General features: G+C 41.7%; 3 protein-coding genes across 3 annotated transcripts; 1 reads left to right on the forward strand and 2 right to left on the reverse strand.

Moving 5' to 3' along the window:
• Positions 1-1895: 1895 nt before the first annotated feature.
• Positions 1896-5446, reverse strand: LOC120440860. Its single transcript, XM_039614281.1, has 2 exons — positions 2917-5446; positions 1896-2769 (listed from the first exon to the last, which is right to left on the reverse strand). The coding sequence occupies exon 1, from the start codon at positions 4570-4572 to the stop codon at positions 3295-3297; it is 1278 nt and encodes a 425-aa protein (XP_039470215.1). The 5' UTR covers positions 4573-5446; the 3' UTR covers positions 1896-2769; positions 2917-3294.
• Positions 5404-10030, reverse strand: LOC120441093. Its single transcript, XM_039614771.1, has 4 exons — positions 9527-10030; positions 7110-9379; positions 5803-5925; positions 5404-5609 (listed from the first exon to the last, which is right to left on the reverse strand). The coding sequence occupies exons 2-4, from the start codon at positions 9145-9147 to the stop codon at positions 5404-5406; spliced, it is 2367 nt and encodes a 788-aa protein (XP_039470705.1). The 5' UTR covers positions 9148-9379; positions 9527-10030.
• A 66-nt stretch (positions 10031-10096) lies between these two features.
• On the forward strand, positions 10097-15660 carry LOC120440861 (carboxylesterase 5A-like). Its single transcript, XM_039614282.1, has 4 exons — positions 10097-10327; positions 14015-14164; positions 14702-14774; positions 15419-15660. The coding sequence occupies exons 2-4, from the start codon at positions 14035-14037 to the stop codon at positions 15606-15608; spliced, it is 393 nt and encodes a 130-aa protein (XP_039470216.1). The 5' UTR covers positions 10097-10327; positions 14015-14034; the 3' UTR covers positions 15609-15660.
• Positions 15661-15832: the final 172 nt, after the last annotated feature.

The following is a 15832-nucleotide window of genomic DNA, read 5'->3' on the forward strand; positions in this document are numbered from 1 at the left end:
TTTAGAGATAGTTTGTTCCTGTTAAACCATTTTTAATTTTGCACATTTCTGAAGTAACTGTATCCAGCAGTTCCTTTAGATTCCCCCAGAACAAAAAAAATATTTGTGTCATCTGCAAATAATACTAATTTTAATATATCAGATACCTTACAAATATCATTTATATAAATAATAAATAATTTTGGACCCAGTACAGAGCCTTGTGGAACACCACAAGCAATGTCCAAGCATGATGAGGAATGGACACCCAGCTTCACAAATTGTTTCCTATCACTTAAATAATTTTTCACCCAGTGCAGTACAACCCCCCTGATCCCATACCATTCCAGTTTATTAATTAATATGTCATGATTGATTGTGTCCAATGCTTTCTTGAGATCCAGAAATAGTCCAGCTGCATACTGTTTCTGATCTATAGCATTTGTAATCTCCTCAATTGATTCGATTAATGCCAGAGATGTTGATCTTTTTGATCTGAATCCATATTGACTGTCAGAGAGTAATTTATATTTATCTAAGAATTTGTCTAATCGTTTATTAAACAGGTTTTCTAGGATTTTGGAGAATTGTGGTAGCAAAGAAACCGGCCTGTAATTTGTGAAGTGGTGTCTATCCCCAGTTTTATACAGCGGCACAACTTTAGCTATTTTCATTTTGTTTGGAACTTTTCCAGTCTGAAATGATAAGTTGCAAATATATGTTAGAGGTCCTACAATTCCTTCAATGACCTTCTTGATGATTATCATGTCAATATCATTACAATCAGTAGATGTTTTATATTTACACATGTGTACAGTGTCAATTATTTCTTTTTCCTCCACTGATGTGAGGAACATTGAGTTAGGGTTCCTATCAATCAGGCTTTCACTACAGTCTACTGATGGCAGTGACTCAGGAATTTGTTCTGCCAGATTTGGTCCAATATTTACAAAATAATGATTAAAGCTGTTGACCACATCAGCAGTGTTTTCCATAATATTGCCGTTGTCAATAAAATATTGAGGATAACTTTGTTGTCCAGAATTATTTTTAATGATACCGTTTAAAACATCCCATATTCCCTTCATATTATGTTTATTGTTGTTCAATGTTTTACTATAATACTCCTTTCTACATACACGAATAATATTGGTCAACTTATTTTTGTATTTTTTTTATTTATTTTCAGCATCTTTTGTTCTTTGTTTTAGGAATTCCCTATAGAGTGTATTTTTCTTTTTACATGCATTTTGTAAACCCTTAGTGATCCATGGTCTATCTGAATATTTGTGCTTTCTGTTGTATTTTATTGTTGGACAGTTTTTATCATACAATTCCATGAATATTTTTAAAAATATGCCATATGCAATATCAATATTAGTTTCTTTGTACACATTGTCCCAGTCCTGATTTAATAGATCGTTCTTAAGTGCATTCATAGTTTCTTCTGTCCTTACTCGTCTGTATCTCAGTTGTTCTTCATGCTGATTTCTCTTATAATTAGTGTTATAAACTGCAAAAACTGGTAGGTGATCACTGATGTCATTAATTAATAATCCGCTCACAATGTTGTTTTCCATATTGTTGGTGAAAATATTGTCAAGTAAGGTGGCACAATGTGGTGTAATTCTGCTAGGCCTGGTTATTTTAGGATGTAAACTCAAACTGTACATAGTGTTTAGAAATTCGTTGGTCATTTTATGCTTTTCGGATTCAACAGGTCAATATTAAAATCACCACAGATGAACATAACTTTTGATTAGTTTTAGAGAATATTTCTTCTATGAAGTCATTAAATACTTGAATACTAGAGCCAGGTGTTCTATATATACAGCTAATTATTACATTTTCTCTTTTTCCTTATAAATTTCAATTGTTATACATTCTAATAAATTATCAATTGCAGTTGTCATACTTTCTACCACCTTGTAATTTAGGTTTTTATCCATATACACAGCCACTCCCCCTCCACTTTTGTTCCTTCTATTTACAAAATTCACATCATATCCCTCCAGTCCAAAGTCCAGTCCTTTCTCAGCATTGATCCATGTTTCAGAAATGGCAATAATTCCAAATGGATTTGTCAACTCATTTAGATATTCCTTTATATTGTTGAAATTGGCATACAGACTTCTGCTATTAAAATGGATTATTGATAATTTATTTTCCGTGTTGATGGTGTGTTTAAACTGTTCATCAGTGAAGTAGCAGCAGTTATTGCTGATATTGTAGAAGAAATTATTTTCCGGGTCTATATCCTTTTCTAAGTCTAGAACATTATGGTCTGTGTATCGAAATGTTCTCAGTTCCAGATTATCATAAACAGAATTCCAATGAGTTATATTGATATTGTTGCCGGATGCAGATGAAGTTCTTTTAGACTGTGCCATGTGTTGTGTTGTGTGTCACGTCACGTGTGTATTCATACCTCCAGTGTAAGTTGAACCTCAGTATTTGTCCAGCTCCTCCATATTTCTGATGACCAACACTTTGGCTTGTTCCGGTGTTCCATTGAGTTTAATGAATACTTTACAGTTGGTGGTCCATGTATTTTGAATTTTTCCCTGTTTCTTCAAGTAACGTGCTTTCCTGGCGATGTCCGCATTTCTTTTTGTCAGATGTTCATTCATGAAGACATCGGATCCTTTCAGTTTCATCCCTTGTTTTAACAGTGCTGTTTTGTGTTTTCTGTTTGTAGCATCCAGTCGAACTGAGAAGGCCAGAACTGATGGTTGTTGAATGACCTTTATTATTCCTTGCCGTGTATCAGACAACGAACCAACGTAAGAGCTAAACAAACAAATAAAACAATTACCATGTTATTCATGTAACACCATTTTAACCGCTCATTACGCTGGTCTAACCATTTTCTATTAAACTATACAATACATATCATGCGTTTCACATTACTCAAATTAAATCATGTACATTACAAACCTTGTTCCCCTGTCGACTGTAGCTAGAACCATTCATTTTATACAATTTAACCGTGTCTTTCTCTCCCTTTTCTCCGTTAGCATTAGTTTTCCGTTTTCTTCCGTCTTTTTTTGTACATCAAGCTAGTTACCGTTAGCAACATTCACTTCCGGTCACACAGGAAGTTACCAAAATAAAAGCACAAACGTTATATTACGTGTACATGAGCTAGCTTTACACATCCGCCGTTACACTCCCACCAAATTATTTGCTGTTCTAAACAAAATAAAACACAAATAATTTCCAAACAGGTAACTTAACAATGATAATACCTTTGTATATGCAACAACTAATTTTCATTGCACTTTAACTTCTTAGTGCATCTTGCTTTTCACAACTTCACAACAGCAGAACCAACTTATGAACTGGGCGTTCTACTGTAGACATCTTATGTAAACGTTCACCCTTTTTACTAAGGTTTCTGTCTGCAAAGGTTACTTTGACCTTTCTCACAAGTCCATCTTCATCTGTTATGGTGTCCACAACTCTACCAAGTCTCCATTGGGATCGTGGCAGCATTTCATCCTTGTCCATCACTATGTCACCTACTTGCATATTCCTTTTAGCAGCATGCCATCTCTGCCGAACCCTGATGTTGTGAAGATATTCTGTCTTCCATCTGCTCCAAAATTGTTCTGTTAGATATTGTACCTGACGCCATTGCTTCCGAGCATACAGATCCTCTTTAACAAACTGTCCTGGAGGAGGCAAAGCTGTTGTGGTTTTCATAGTTAGGAGATGATTTGGAGTTATTGGTTTCAAACTGTTTGGATCATTGAGATTGTCTGTCGTCAACGGGCGGCTGTTTACTATTGCAGCTGCTTCATAGAGAAAGGTTCTGAGCGATGAATCAGTGAGTCGTCTCTTTGCGAGAGCAAGTGTGGCGTTGAGGACGTTTCTCACAGTCCGAATTTGTCGTTCCCATACTCCACCTGCGTGACTAGCATGGGGTGTGTTAAACACAAAATCACATTGTTTTTCAGATAGAAAGGTTGTCAGTTTTTCAGTGTCTATTTCATTCAGTGCTGCACACAGTTCATTTTTGGCACCTACAAAGTTAGTACCTCGATCACATTTTATTTGTCTGACAGAGCCTCTCAGAGCTATAAAGCACCTTAGTCCATTAATGAAAGCGTCCGTAGTCAGGTCTTCTAACATTTCTACGTGTACTGCTCGTAAATAGAAACAAGTGAAAAGGAGAGCGTACCTTTTGTTTTCTTTTCTTGCTTGTTTGGTTAGGAATGGGCCGAAAACATCCATACCACAGTATGTGAAAGGCGGAGAGTGTTCGACTCTTTCTGTGGGGAGATCTTTCATCCTTTGTCCTTCCACAGCTCTTCTTAGTCTCCGACACGTCACACACTGACGGATGTAGTCTGATACTGTTTGACTTAGCTTGGGAATCCAATAACCGCTGGACCGTATTTCGTTCATTGTAAAGCTCTTTCCCTGATGATTTGTTTTTTCGTGACAGTGAGCGATTATGAGTTTTGTGATATGATGGTCTCTTGGAATGACAGTTGGATGTTTGAATGTGTTAGGAACCGATGAGTGTTGTAGCCTTCCTCCCACCTTGAGCACATTGTCTTCGTCCAAGAAAGGATCCAAGTTGTACATTTTGTTGCTCTCATGTAGTGCCTTTCCTCTGCTTAATGTCTTTATCTCATCTGAAAATGTTAGTCTTTGTAAGTCTTTGATAATCACCGTTTCAGCGTTTTGTCTTTCAGTTACAGTGCTGAGTGACTTTGATTTGTCTCCGAGTAGGAACCGTTTGAGACGTGCTATGGCACTGACAGCGTGTGGCCAGGATGAGAACCTTGTGAGACGGTCACAGAGACTTCTGTGTTCTGTAGTTTGGCTGTTGAGTGTTTGCACTTTTCTCACCTCTGGATCTCCCACCGAAAGTTCAATAGACTCTTTAGTTGGAAGATTTAACTTCTTTTCCCATAAGAATTGAGGGCCTGTGAGCCAGTTTGATGATAGCAGTTCCGCTACTGATGTGCCCCTTGATGCTATGTCAGCCGGGTTTTCACTCGTCGGTACATAGAACCATTGCTGTGGTGCAGTATTGTTACGTATTTTTTGCACTCTATTGGCAACGAATGTGTGGAAGCGTCTTGCTTCATTGCCAATGTACCCCAGTGTGACCTGTCCAAAAGAACTCTTTCACATTGTCATAGAGTAGCTCTTCCTTTAGCATGCTGCTTACTGTGATTGATACTGCAGCTGGGGACAACTCTAGCCTCGGAATCGTGGTAACCTTTGTTGGAGAGACTCGAGCTTTGCCCATTACAAAACTACAGTGTACCTCTTTGTTTTTGTTTATCAGTCTTAGGTAAGTGCACTGTCCATATCCTGTCGTACTTGCATCAGAAAAGTGGTGCAGTTCTCTTTGTACCACATCTCCAAACGATGCAGGAACATAACATCTGTTTATTTGTAACCTTTTCAAGTTGTGCAGATCTTCTTTCCAGCACTGCCATTGCGGGTTGAGATGTTCAGGAGTGGATCATCCCAGTCTGTACCTTGGCGGCACATTTCCTGTAGGATTCTTTTGCCGTTGAGAACGTACGGAGCAATGAAACCCAGGGGGTCAAATATTGCTGCGACTGTGGACAGGATGCTGCGTCTGGTCGGGGGTTGGTCCTTTACAGCTATGTTGAATGTAAAACAATCCTTTTCTATGTTCCAATACATACCGAGTGCTCTTTCTGTTTGTGATTCACTGAATGTCAAGTCCTTTGCTTTTGTCTGTTGCATGTTCTGAAGTAGGAATGTCTTTGAGTGCAACACTGTTGTTAGACACAAACTTATGTAACCTTAGTCCACCCTTGGCACATAGCTCACGTGCTTCTCTTGTGAGTTGTACAGCGTCTTTCACTGTCTCAACGCTTGTTACCCCGTTATCGACATAGAAGTCTCTGGTTATAAACTGTGCCGCTACGGGGTACTTGGAGCTGTTCTCTTTGGCTAAACGTTTAAATCCGTAATTTGCACAACCAGGTGACGAAACAGCGCCAAAGAGATGTACAGTCATTCGATAAGCTTGAGGTGGTTTGCTCATGTCTCCTCCTTTCCACCATAAAAAGCACAAGTAGTCGCGATCGTTTGTATTGACTTTGAATTGGTGGAACATTTTTTCAATGTCACACATTAGCGCCACCTGATGTTGTCGGAAACGGACAAGCACACCAGTCAAGTTGTTTATCATGTCAGGGCCATTTAGTAAATGGTCATTAAGGCATGTGCCCTTGTGTCTGGCTGAACAATCGAACACCACGCATAGCCGTTCTGGTTTCTTTGGGTGATAGATGCCGTGGTGCGGTATGTACCATGTCTCACCTTCAGGTCCATTATCATCAGTCTCTTCGGCATCACCCCTTTGTATAATGTCATTCATATATGTGACATAGTCCCTCTTGTATTTTTCATCGCGCATTAGTTTGCGTTTGAGCTGATTGAGTCTGCTCTCGGCAAGTTGTCTGTTATCTGGCATTTGTGGCCTTTCTTTAAATGGCAATGGCATTTCATAATGTCCCTTTTCTGTTTGTCTTATGCCTTGTTCAAGTTTCTCAAGAAACCTAAGGTCGTCTTGAGACACCATCTTTTCGTTTATTTCGTTTTCTTTAAAGTCCTTTTCTAGTGCACGTATTGCATCTGCGGGAGTACATGGAGGCATTTCTTTAACAGTTATTCTGTGACAAAGACTCCTTCTTGTCTCTAATGCATTGCATGGCACTGAGCTGCCAACTATGCTCCATCCTAAATCAGTTTGGATGGCATATTGCTCATTGTCTTTACCTAAGAGTACTTGTCTGGGTGCCAGAGCTTGGGGACAAGTATAACCAATCAGGAGACTCACCTCACAACTGAGGAGCGGTGGGATCTCATCTACAATGGGCGACAAATGACTCCACAGTTTTGCCGTGTCACATGTTGGTATGTGTTTCTCTATTTATGGTATGTACTCCTTTGTGTAAGCAGTTGGGAGCCTTAGCACTGTTGCTGAATTGTAACCTCTCACTAGAAGATCACACACCTTTCCGCTGCTTACTACTGCATTTTACCCATCATTGTGGTTAGTCTGAGTTTTACAGGGCACACATTTGCTTGCAGTTTCTGCGTTACATCCTGATCTATAAAAACAGTGTCACTCTGTGTGTCTAGTAGCGCATAGACTAGTTTTTCCCTTTGTGGATTAGCAGCCGTTGAGACCCATAGGACTATCATGGAGGTACTGACTGTGTGTTCTGCTCTAGCGACATTTAACGCCATGGCTGTTGCACTTTCGGGTGAGTTCCCTTGTGTTGCGTTGTCCATACTTACTTGATCTTGCCTTTCTCTTTGCAGACTAGTGCTGTAGTTCTCATCGTGAAGACAGGTCGGGTGTCTCTTGGTGCATGTTTCACAAGTGAGGCGCCGTTTGCAGTCCTTAGCACTATGACCTTGCTTTAAACAACCATAACAATGTTTATTATCCTTTACATGTTTCCTTTTCATTTCCAGGGTCATTTGCAGGAAGTTTGGGCATTTTATAAGTGGATGCAACTCTTGGCACAGTGTGCATGAAGAACTGTTGTGTATTTTAGTCTTTGCATCTCGTTCAGTTGTGTTAATGTTGAATACACTTGCCTTGTTTCTTTTGACTTCTCTTGTGTTTCTTTTGTCATCATTCGTTTCCGTAGACCGAAGTGCATGTATGGAAGTGACTGGGTTGCATGCTACTTCTGCTTCAAGTGAGAGAAAGGAGGCAAATTCACTGAAGCTGGGGAATTCACCACCGTCCATGAGTATCTTTGTTACATGCCTATTCCATCTTGTGTTTATCCAGTCTGGCAGTTTATGCAACAGTTTCTGATTTTCTTCACAGTCATTGAGTATTTGTAGTCCTTTCACATGAGGCATGGCAAGTGTGCATGCATTCACAAAATCAGCAAAGTTCCTTAGCCCATCAGCATCTCTCGACTGTATTTTAGGCCAACCAGATAACTTCTCTCTAAATGCCCTTTGTAGCACAAATGGCTGGCCATACCTTTGGTTTAACTTTGTCCAAGCGTCGTTATACGCTTCTTCATCATTTCTGAAGAAAGTCCCTTCAAGACACTTGCGAGCTGAGCCAGTTACATACCTTTTTAGATAGTACAGTTTATCTGCTGCTGACATGCCAGTTTGTTTAATAAGTGACATGAAAGTGGATTTCCATTCAATAAATTTTATTGGCTCACCACTAAACATTGTTGGTTCTGGCGTGGGGAGTCTATTTATTCTTATGCTGTCTTGTACCGCCTGTGCAAGCTGGCTGACACTAGGAGGGGCTGTTGTCGCCAGTATGGTGCATGATGGTACAGTGTGTTTGGGTGTATGCTCTGGGTTCACCTTTTCCGTCTTTACTGAATATGCATCATCAAGTTGCGATAACTCTCTGTTGTAGACGTCCAACCTGGCGCGAGCGGCTTCCACCTCCCTTTCGGCTTTCAGGCGTTCCAACGCTAATGTTTGAACTGCCATTTGTTTCTTATGCTCCTCTTCTAGAGCCTTTATCTTTTCCTTTTGTCTTTGTTCCTCTTGTACAATCTTGTACTCCGCTTCTTTTGCTGCTAGTTCTGCTGCTGCATCTGCTCGTTTTGAAGCAAGATGTGAGGCTGAAGACAGTTGGCTACGTTTCGATGCTGCAGTTGAACCATAGATGGATTGGGCATAATCATGTTCTAATAGTCTCCGTAGACGTTTTCTTTCATATTCTGCATCAAAATCTCCATCTACACCGCTTATTCTTTCCAGGATGACTTTCACGATGTCATGAGTAACTGCTTCACATGCATCGGTTTTTCTTCGTATGTCTGATGAAGGTGCAATGTGACTTCTCATTTCAGTGTACAACTTTAGCAGTTCATCTTTTCTTTGCTCTACATCATCTGCAAGATCTGCCATTTCTTTCTCTGAAATGTCCAACTTTAATCTTTCTCTTGTTTCTCGCACTCGTATTTTCCATTGTTCATAAAGAGTTAATAGTCTTTTTTCTTTTTTACTTATCTCTTCCCTCTGATAAGTTAGCATTTTTTCTGTTGGCACCTTAGCTCTTTCTGAACGCCTTGGAATCGCGGAGTCACTTTGAGCTTTATCTTGCAGCTCATTTAATATTTTTTCTTTGTTTGCAAACTGTTCGTTAATGTCTTCTTCTGAATCCTCCATTTTAACTTTATTTTCCTTATGCCTTTCACCGTTTTATTCTCTGACCTGCATCTGCCATCTGCTGGACGTCGTGGGAATTGTCGTTAAACCTTGAGCCTTCGTGGTGTAGCAAAATGGCGGCGGTCAAGCTCTTACTGTAGCATCCAGTCGAACTGAGAAGGCCAGAACTGATGGTTGTTGAATGACCTTTATTATTCCTTGCCGTGTATCAGACAACGAACCAACGTAAGAGCTAAACAAACAAATAAAACAATTACCATGTTATTCATGTAACACCATTTTAACCGCTCATTACGCTGGTCTAACCATTTTCTATTAAACTATACAATACATATCATGCGTTTCACATTACTCAAATTAAATCATGTACATTACAAACCTTGTTCCCCTGTCGACTGTAGCTAGAACCATTCATTTTATACAATTTAACCGTGTCTTTCTCTCCCTTTTCTCCGTTAGCATTAGTTTTCCGTTTTCTTCCGTCTTTTTTGTACATCAAGCTAGTTACCGTTAGCAACATTCACTTCCGGTCACACAGGAAGTTACCAAAATAAAAGCACAAACGTTATATTACGTGTACATGAGCGAGCTTTACACATCCGCCGTTACACTGTTAGCAAATCTCACAATGATGGCTGGTTTGTCACTGTCATTTTTTCGGGGTAGAGGATGGTAAGCCTCAATGTTGTTATAATCCACTTCCACACCTTTGGACCGTAGAAAGGTAACCACTTGAAGCTCCGTGGAGTTGACATCTTCCTCTCCTGGCCCTCCTACATTGTCAGCGGCGACCGCCCGGGCGTATGACCGGGGTTTGATGCGAAGCCCCGTGATGATGACATCGTTTATCCGGGTGTACTGCTCCAAATCCGCCACTCTGTTCTCCAGGTACGCCAGCCGCCGATCCTTCTCGGCGTTCTGGATGCGGAGAGCCTTAACTTCCTCGACCAGGTCCAGGATGACTTTCATCTGCAGTTTGACAGCAGAAATCTCCTCTGTCATAAACTCCAGCGACTTCTTAATATCGTCGCCTTCCTCGGCTGACAGAACTTTTTTCGGGCCCATGCTGAGAGACGCTCTTGTAGCGTTGCCGTGACGACCCGCTAGCTAGTTTGACACTAGCGTCCTTCGTCTAAAATATTCCAGGAGCGATGATTTAAATTAAGCAATGTTCACCGAGGTTTGTACTCATGTGCTACTTACTGGTTCTGGTCCGAAATCCACAGAAATCCACAAAAACTAGTTCAAAACTAGCTCCACACTGAAAACACTGGAATGATAACATTATTTGAACATTACCTAATAAGACTGATTCAGGACAGACAATTAGTTATGTTAAACTTTCCTAGCAGTCCTTCACAAACAGGGAACAGTCTGTCTATTCTCTCCATCTGTCAGCTGCTGCTGGCTCTTCCTCCTCCTCTTCCTCACACACTGCTGAGTTTGTCCTGGTGGATCATCAGGGTGCAAAGCCTCACAGATGATGTGCAGCAGTGGGTCCCTCAGTCTGTCCTCACTCTGACACTTGCAGTTGTCACACATGGAAATCAAATGTGTGATAAGCTGCAGGATTCAAACACAAGTGTAACTTATAAATACATGTTCATATTTTTATTCCACAATCAGAGAGAAAGAAACAGAGAGAGAGTGCAGGACAGACAGACAGGTGACAGTCTCAGGTGTACACACTGCTACAAAACAGCACAAGAGAAGGAGGATTTAGTGTTTGTGTTATTACGAGTGCTAAACAAGAAGAGTTCCCAGATGGTCCAGTGGACACATGTGTGACGACTGTGATTAAAGCATCTTTCTTTCAACTTAACGAGTGAACCGTCAGCTCGTTCAAACACACGTTAAAGTCCGTTTGGCTCGACACCACCGAACAGAGGCAGCAATATAACATAGCTAACATTAACAGTGCAGTGAATCCTGCTTGTGCCGTCATATTCAGGACTGCAAACCGAGCAGCATCACTGACTTTCAGCTTGTTGTGTTTGTGGATATATGACTGACCTTAAATATCCATAAAATCATCATATTCAAATCAAATCAAATCAAATCACTTTTATTGTCACGTCACATGTGCAGGTACACTGGTACAGTACATGCGAGTGAAATTCTTGTGTGCAAGCTTCACAAGCAACAGAGTTGTGCAAAATACAATAACGTGCAACAAGCAAAATATAAAAATGGTTAATCTAAAAAGTAATAAATATATGTACCATATATAAAGGTATATACATTACTGAATGTGTGTACTAAATATGTTTTTTTCACGTGTGTGTGTGTGTGTGTGTGTGTGTGTGTGTGAGTGTGTATATACATGTTTTACAAATGAAATAGAGTAAACAATAAAATAAGATATATAAAATATAAAATATACAGAGGTAGGTATGTGCAAAACAGTGGCATTAATGTACAGTATGGAGTGCATAATGTTGAAGTTCCAGTAGTGAGGGTGAGGTGTCTATGACGTGTTCAGCAGTCTGATGGCCTGGTGGAAAAAGCTGTCTCTCAGTCTGCTGGTACGGGACCGGATGCTGCAGAACCTCCTTCCTGATGGAAGTAGTCTGAAGAGTTTATGGCTGGGGTGACTGGAGTCCTTGATGATCCTCCCGCTTTCCTCAGGCACCGCTTCCTGTAGATGTCTTGGAGGAGGAAGCTCACCTCCAATTATCCGTTCAGCACACCGCACTACTCTCTGGAGAGCTTTGCGGTTGTAAGCGGTGGTGTTGCCATACCAGGTGGTGATGCATCCAGTGAGGATGCTCTCAATGGCACAGCGATAGAAGGTCCTGAGGATGCGGGGCTCATGCGAATCTTTTCAGTCTCCTGAGAAAGAAGAGGCGCTGCTGCACCTTCTTCACTGTCTTGTTTATGTGTACTGACCACGTAAGATCCTCAGCCAGATGTACACCAAGGAAGCGGAAGCTGCTCACTCTCTCCACAGCGGCGCCGTTGATGGTGATGGGGTGTGTACTCCTCTGCACCTCCGGAAGTCCACTATCAGCTCCTTTGTCTTTGCGACGTTGAGGGTGAGATGGTTGTCTTGACACCAGTGGGTCAGGCGCTGACCTCCTCCCTGTAGGCTGTCTCATCACCGTTGGTGATAAGACCCACCACTGTAGTGTCGTCCGCAAACTTCACAATGATGTTGGAGTTGTTAGTGGCCGTGCAGTCGTGAGGTGTAGAGTGAGTACAGGAGAGGGCTCAGTACACACCCCTGTGGAGCACCAGTGTTCAGTGTGATGGGGATGAGGTGGTGCTGCCCAGTCTGACCACTTGGCGTCTGTCAGACAGGAAGTTAAGGATCCAGCTGCAGAGGAGCTGCTCAGTCCTAGATCCTGCAGTTTCCTGTCCAGCTTCGAGGGAACGATGGTGTTGAATGCTGAGCTGTAATCTACAAACAGCATTCTCACATACGTGTCTCTCTTCTCCAGGTGTGACAGGGCAGCATGGAGTGTCAGGGCTATGGCATCATCAGTGGACCTGTTGTGGCGGTATGCGAACTGTAGAGGGTCCAGTGAGTCGGGTAGTGCGGAGCAGATGAAGTCCCTGACCAGCTTCTCAAGCATTTGCTCACGATGGGGGTCAGGGCTACGGGTCGCCAGTCGTTCAATGATGAGATGGTGGAGGATTTGGGTACAGGGACGATGGTGGCCATTTTGAAGCAGGCTGGGACTACAGACAGAGAGAGGGAAAGGTTGAAGATATGTGTAAACACTCCAGCCAGCTGAGCCGCGCATGACTTGAGGACGCGGCCGGGAATCCCGTCCGGACCAGTAGCTTTGCGTGGGTTCACTCTCCTGAAGTACCTCCGCACATCCTCCTCAGACACAGTGTGCGCACTGACGTCATCCGCGGTGCACACACTGTCCGGTCTCCTCATATTCTCTGTAAGATTAAGGTTGACTATTGAACGATGTATATTTTAAAGTAACGGCTTTAAAACAGAGTTAGTACAAACATCGCTAATTTCACATAACTTTGCCGACATGTGGCCAACAGTAATGTTTTAATGTTCTTCATTATTAAACATTTACTCTTTGGCCGCTCCTCTTCCACTGTTTTTTGGGGGCAAAATTATCCACACCCACCGCCGCGCTATGAAGTCTGGGATATGTTGGGCCACGAAGTCTACACCGCCACATCCTTGAAATTCAGGGAAATGAAGGATGCATTTAAGGGGCCGCATTTCGAGCAGCCTTTGGATTGGGACAGCCTTCGTCGCGTTGCTGTGACGTAATCGGCCTTAAAATGCGGCCGTTAAGGCTGCAGACCCTGAATTGGGATACAGCCAGTGTGGAGGTCTTTGTTTTTGTGCTCAGCTCTCTCTTCACCACGACAGACCGGTACAGCATCTACATCACAGCAGCTATGGCTGAATATGGATGAATATAAAAAGGTGAAGACCTTACAATATTAGGGAGAGACTCCCAGGAATCAGATGATGTCCTATGAGCAGCACTTGGCGACAGCAGGAACTAACAGTCTCTGCTGAAACAGACTCAGGGAATAGAAAAGAGATGACACAAGCACAGGAGCTTAGAGACCATCCATGGTTTTCAGTGGCTGGCTGGCTAAACCTTGCGGTTTTGGTTAAAAAAACCCACTTTTATCTTGTTAAAATCAATTCACAATGCAGCTAGCTTCTCTTTCATTTCTGTGGTTATCAGTGTACCTACTTATCAGCTTAGTCTTTGCTCCTGTAATCCAACTGTAACTGATGCAAAGAAAGAAGCATCTCAAAGCTTTAATCCAGTAGTGAACAATGACTAACATAGTGAGGTAAAAAAAAGTTCACTTTGTTCTGTTTAAGCCCAGCCTAACCAAGCACCTCTCATCTTTTATCTCCTTGGCTGTTCAGACGTTGGTGTTCCAGTTTACATGTATGAGTTTGTATACCAGGCTGAGATATACAAACAGAACAGGCCCAGCTTTGTGAAAGCCGATCACGCAGATGATGTCAGCTTGATGTTTGGTGGATGTTTCTGGAATGGAAATATAAAAATCTTAGGTAAGTGTGTGTAGTATATTCCCTATAATGCATTTTTATTGTGGTATCGCTGATGGGGGAAAGTTGTGGCTACCAAATGTTGTTTAAAAAGGACCTATTCTGCTTTCCCTTCTTTTCTGTCAGATGTGCATGACTTAAATAATATAAAATTCCCAAACTTCTAAATACTGAGGACAGCACATGTACAGTAATCACTGTGAGCAAAAAGGTGTAAGACAGCTCCTTTTCAAACAGTTTTTTCTATTCTTGCATCTATATGATGTCACAGAGAATGGATGTCCCTAATATGGTCATGTCGGGCACATAGCTCTAGCTGGGAGCACAGAAGCTCCACCCACATGCGGTTTCAACTCTCTGTTTATGTCAATCAAAGGGGGAAGAGTTAGACCAGCTTGTTTCAGATTGAGGATCCAGATTATCAGAGTCCAAGAATAAAAATTTCTAGCTGAAAATGGGCAGAATACATCAGCTTTAACCTTACGAGACTGTAAGTCAGAGGGCGGCTTTGTGACTGACCTTCCACTGTCCCATCTTCAGGCAACATCACCAAAGAGGATGAGAGATTTTGCAGGACGATGATGTCATACTGGGCTAATTTGGTCCGAGATGGGTGAGTAAAAACGGCTGCAAACTGCAAAACTACCGACCCTGTACTGCTGACTTCCTTCATGACATGTTGACTATCAACTGGTAGCAACTGCTACAGGACTGATGATGTACGGTATAGAAGAAACAGAAAAGATAACTCTTGACTGGCCTCAACAGATCTGCTTGCTGTTACTAACAGCCTGTCTGGGTTTATGAGTCAGTTTCAGTTTGGCATCTGACCCAAATACAACACCAAATGGTTGCACGTTTGTCAGAGGAAATAGGTCACAGGTTAAGTCTATAACAACACTAATGAGGCCCTGGGTTTGATCTCTGTTACCACCATGACTTTATCGAGGTTTTTCTTTTGGGATATTAAGAAATATATCTTATCTCAGCTTTTCTGCTTACAGCACATCAGCTTCCAGAACCAAATGCTTGACAGGAATTATTGCAATAAGTAATCAGTTTAATTAATATCAGCTGTGAGTGGCTGACAGGTGACTGCAGTAAATTTGCTGGTTGGAGTAGGAAATATTTAAAGGATGCAACCCACAAGGGTACACATGAATGCAGTTGCCTTTTACAAATGAAATTATGATATTTCTGCAGAATGAAAGAGCAGGGAACATATACTAATGATCTTCTCTGCATATACATCCCCAGCTCTCCCAATGGTCCTGGGCTGGTCAGCTGGCCTCCATACAACAGGCAGAAGCAGGAGTACATGGAGCTGGGCCCGACTCAGACTGTGAAACAGAAATTGAGGAAGGATAGGGTCCACTTCGCTACTGTCACCCTGCCTCAGAAGCTCCAAGAGTTGGAAGCAGCAGCCAAACTGGTGCCTGAAAACTGATGACTGATAAAGTTTTACAGCGACAAACATCCAGAGTTATTTACAGCCCGAACTCTTTTTTCTTTGTTTAAGAATAGATTAACTGAGTGTCTTTCACAACTCTTGAATTCTAAGTGATTTGTAACAAAACTGTGATAAAAAAAAATGTCATTTAATTTTTTTTAAAATAGGCATTGTTGAAACAAGATAATGCTTGATGAACTTTGAGATGAATTTTGAAAGCA

Source organism: Oreochromis aureus, linkage group 7 (genome assembly GCF_013358895.1).
Source record: "Oreochromis aureus strain Israel breed Guangdong linkage group 7, ZZ_aureus, whole genome shotgun sequence".
Taxonomy (NCBI): domain Eukaryota; kingdom Metazoa; phylum Chordata; class Actinopteri; order Cichliformes; family Cichlidae; genus Oreochromis; species Oreochromis aureus.

What these genes read in the sequence shown, in the direction of transcription:
- LOC120440860 (XM_039614281.1), bottom strand. Translation starts at nt 4,572, where the DNA reads ATGTACAACTTGGATCCTTTCTTGGACGAAGACAATGTGCTCAAGGTG.
- LOC120441093 (XM_039614771.1), bottom strand. Translation starts at nt 9,147, where the DNA reads ATGGAGGATTCAGAAGAAGACATTAACGAACAGTTTGCAAACAAAGAA. An exon ending in TGCGCTACTAGACACACAGA is followed by an intron (nt 5,926 to 7,109) that starts GTGACACTGTTT and finishes TTAAACGTTTAG; the next exon opens with CCAAAGAGAACAGCTCCAAG. An exon ending in ACAACTCACAAGAGAAGCAC is followed by an intron (nt 5,610 to 5,802) that starts GTGAGCTATGTG and finishes CATTCAACATAG; the next exon opens with CTGTAAAGGACCAACCCCCG.
- LOC120440861 (XM_039614282.1), top strand. Translation starts at nt 14,035, where the DNA reads ATGTATGAGTTTGTATACCAGGCTGAGATATACAAACAGAACAGGCCC. An exon ending in TGGAAATATAAAAATCTTAG is followed by an intron (nt 14,165 to 14,701) that starts GTAAGTGTGTGT and finishes TCCCATCTTCAG; the next exon opens with GCAACATCACCAAAGAGGAT. An exon ending in GCTAATTTGGTCCGAGATGG is followed by an intron (nt 14,775 to 15,418) that starts GTGAGTAAAAAC and finishes ATACATCCCCAG; the next exon opens with CTCTCCCAATGGTCCTGGGC.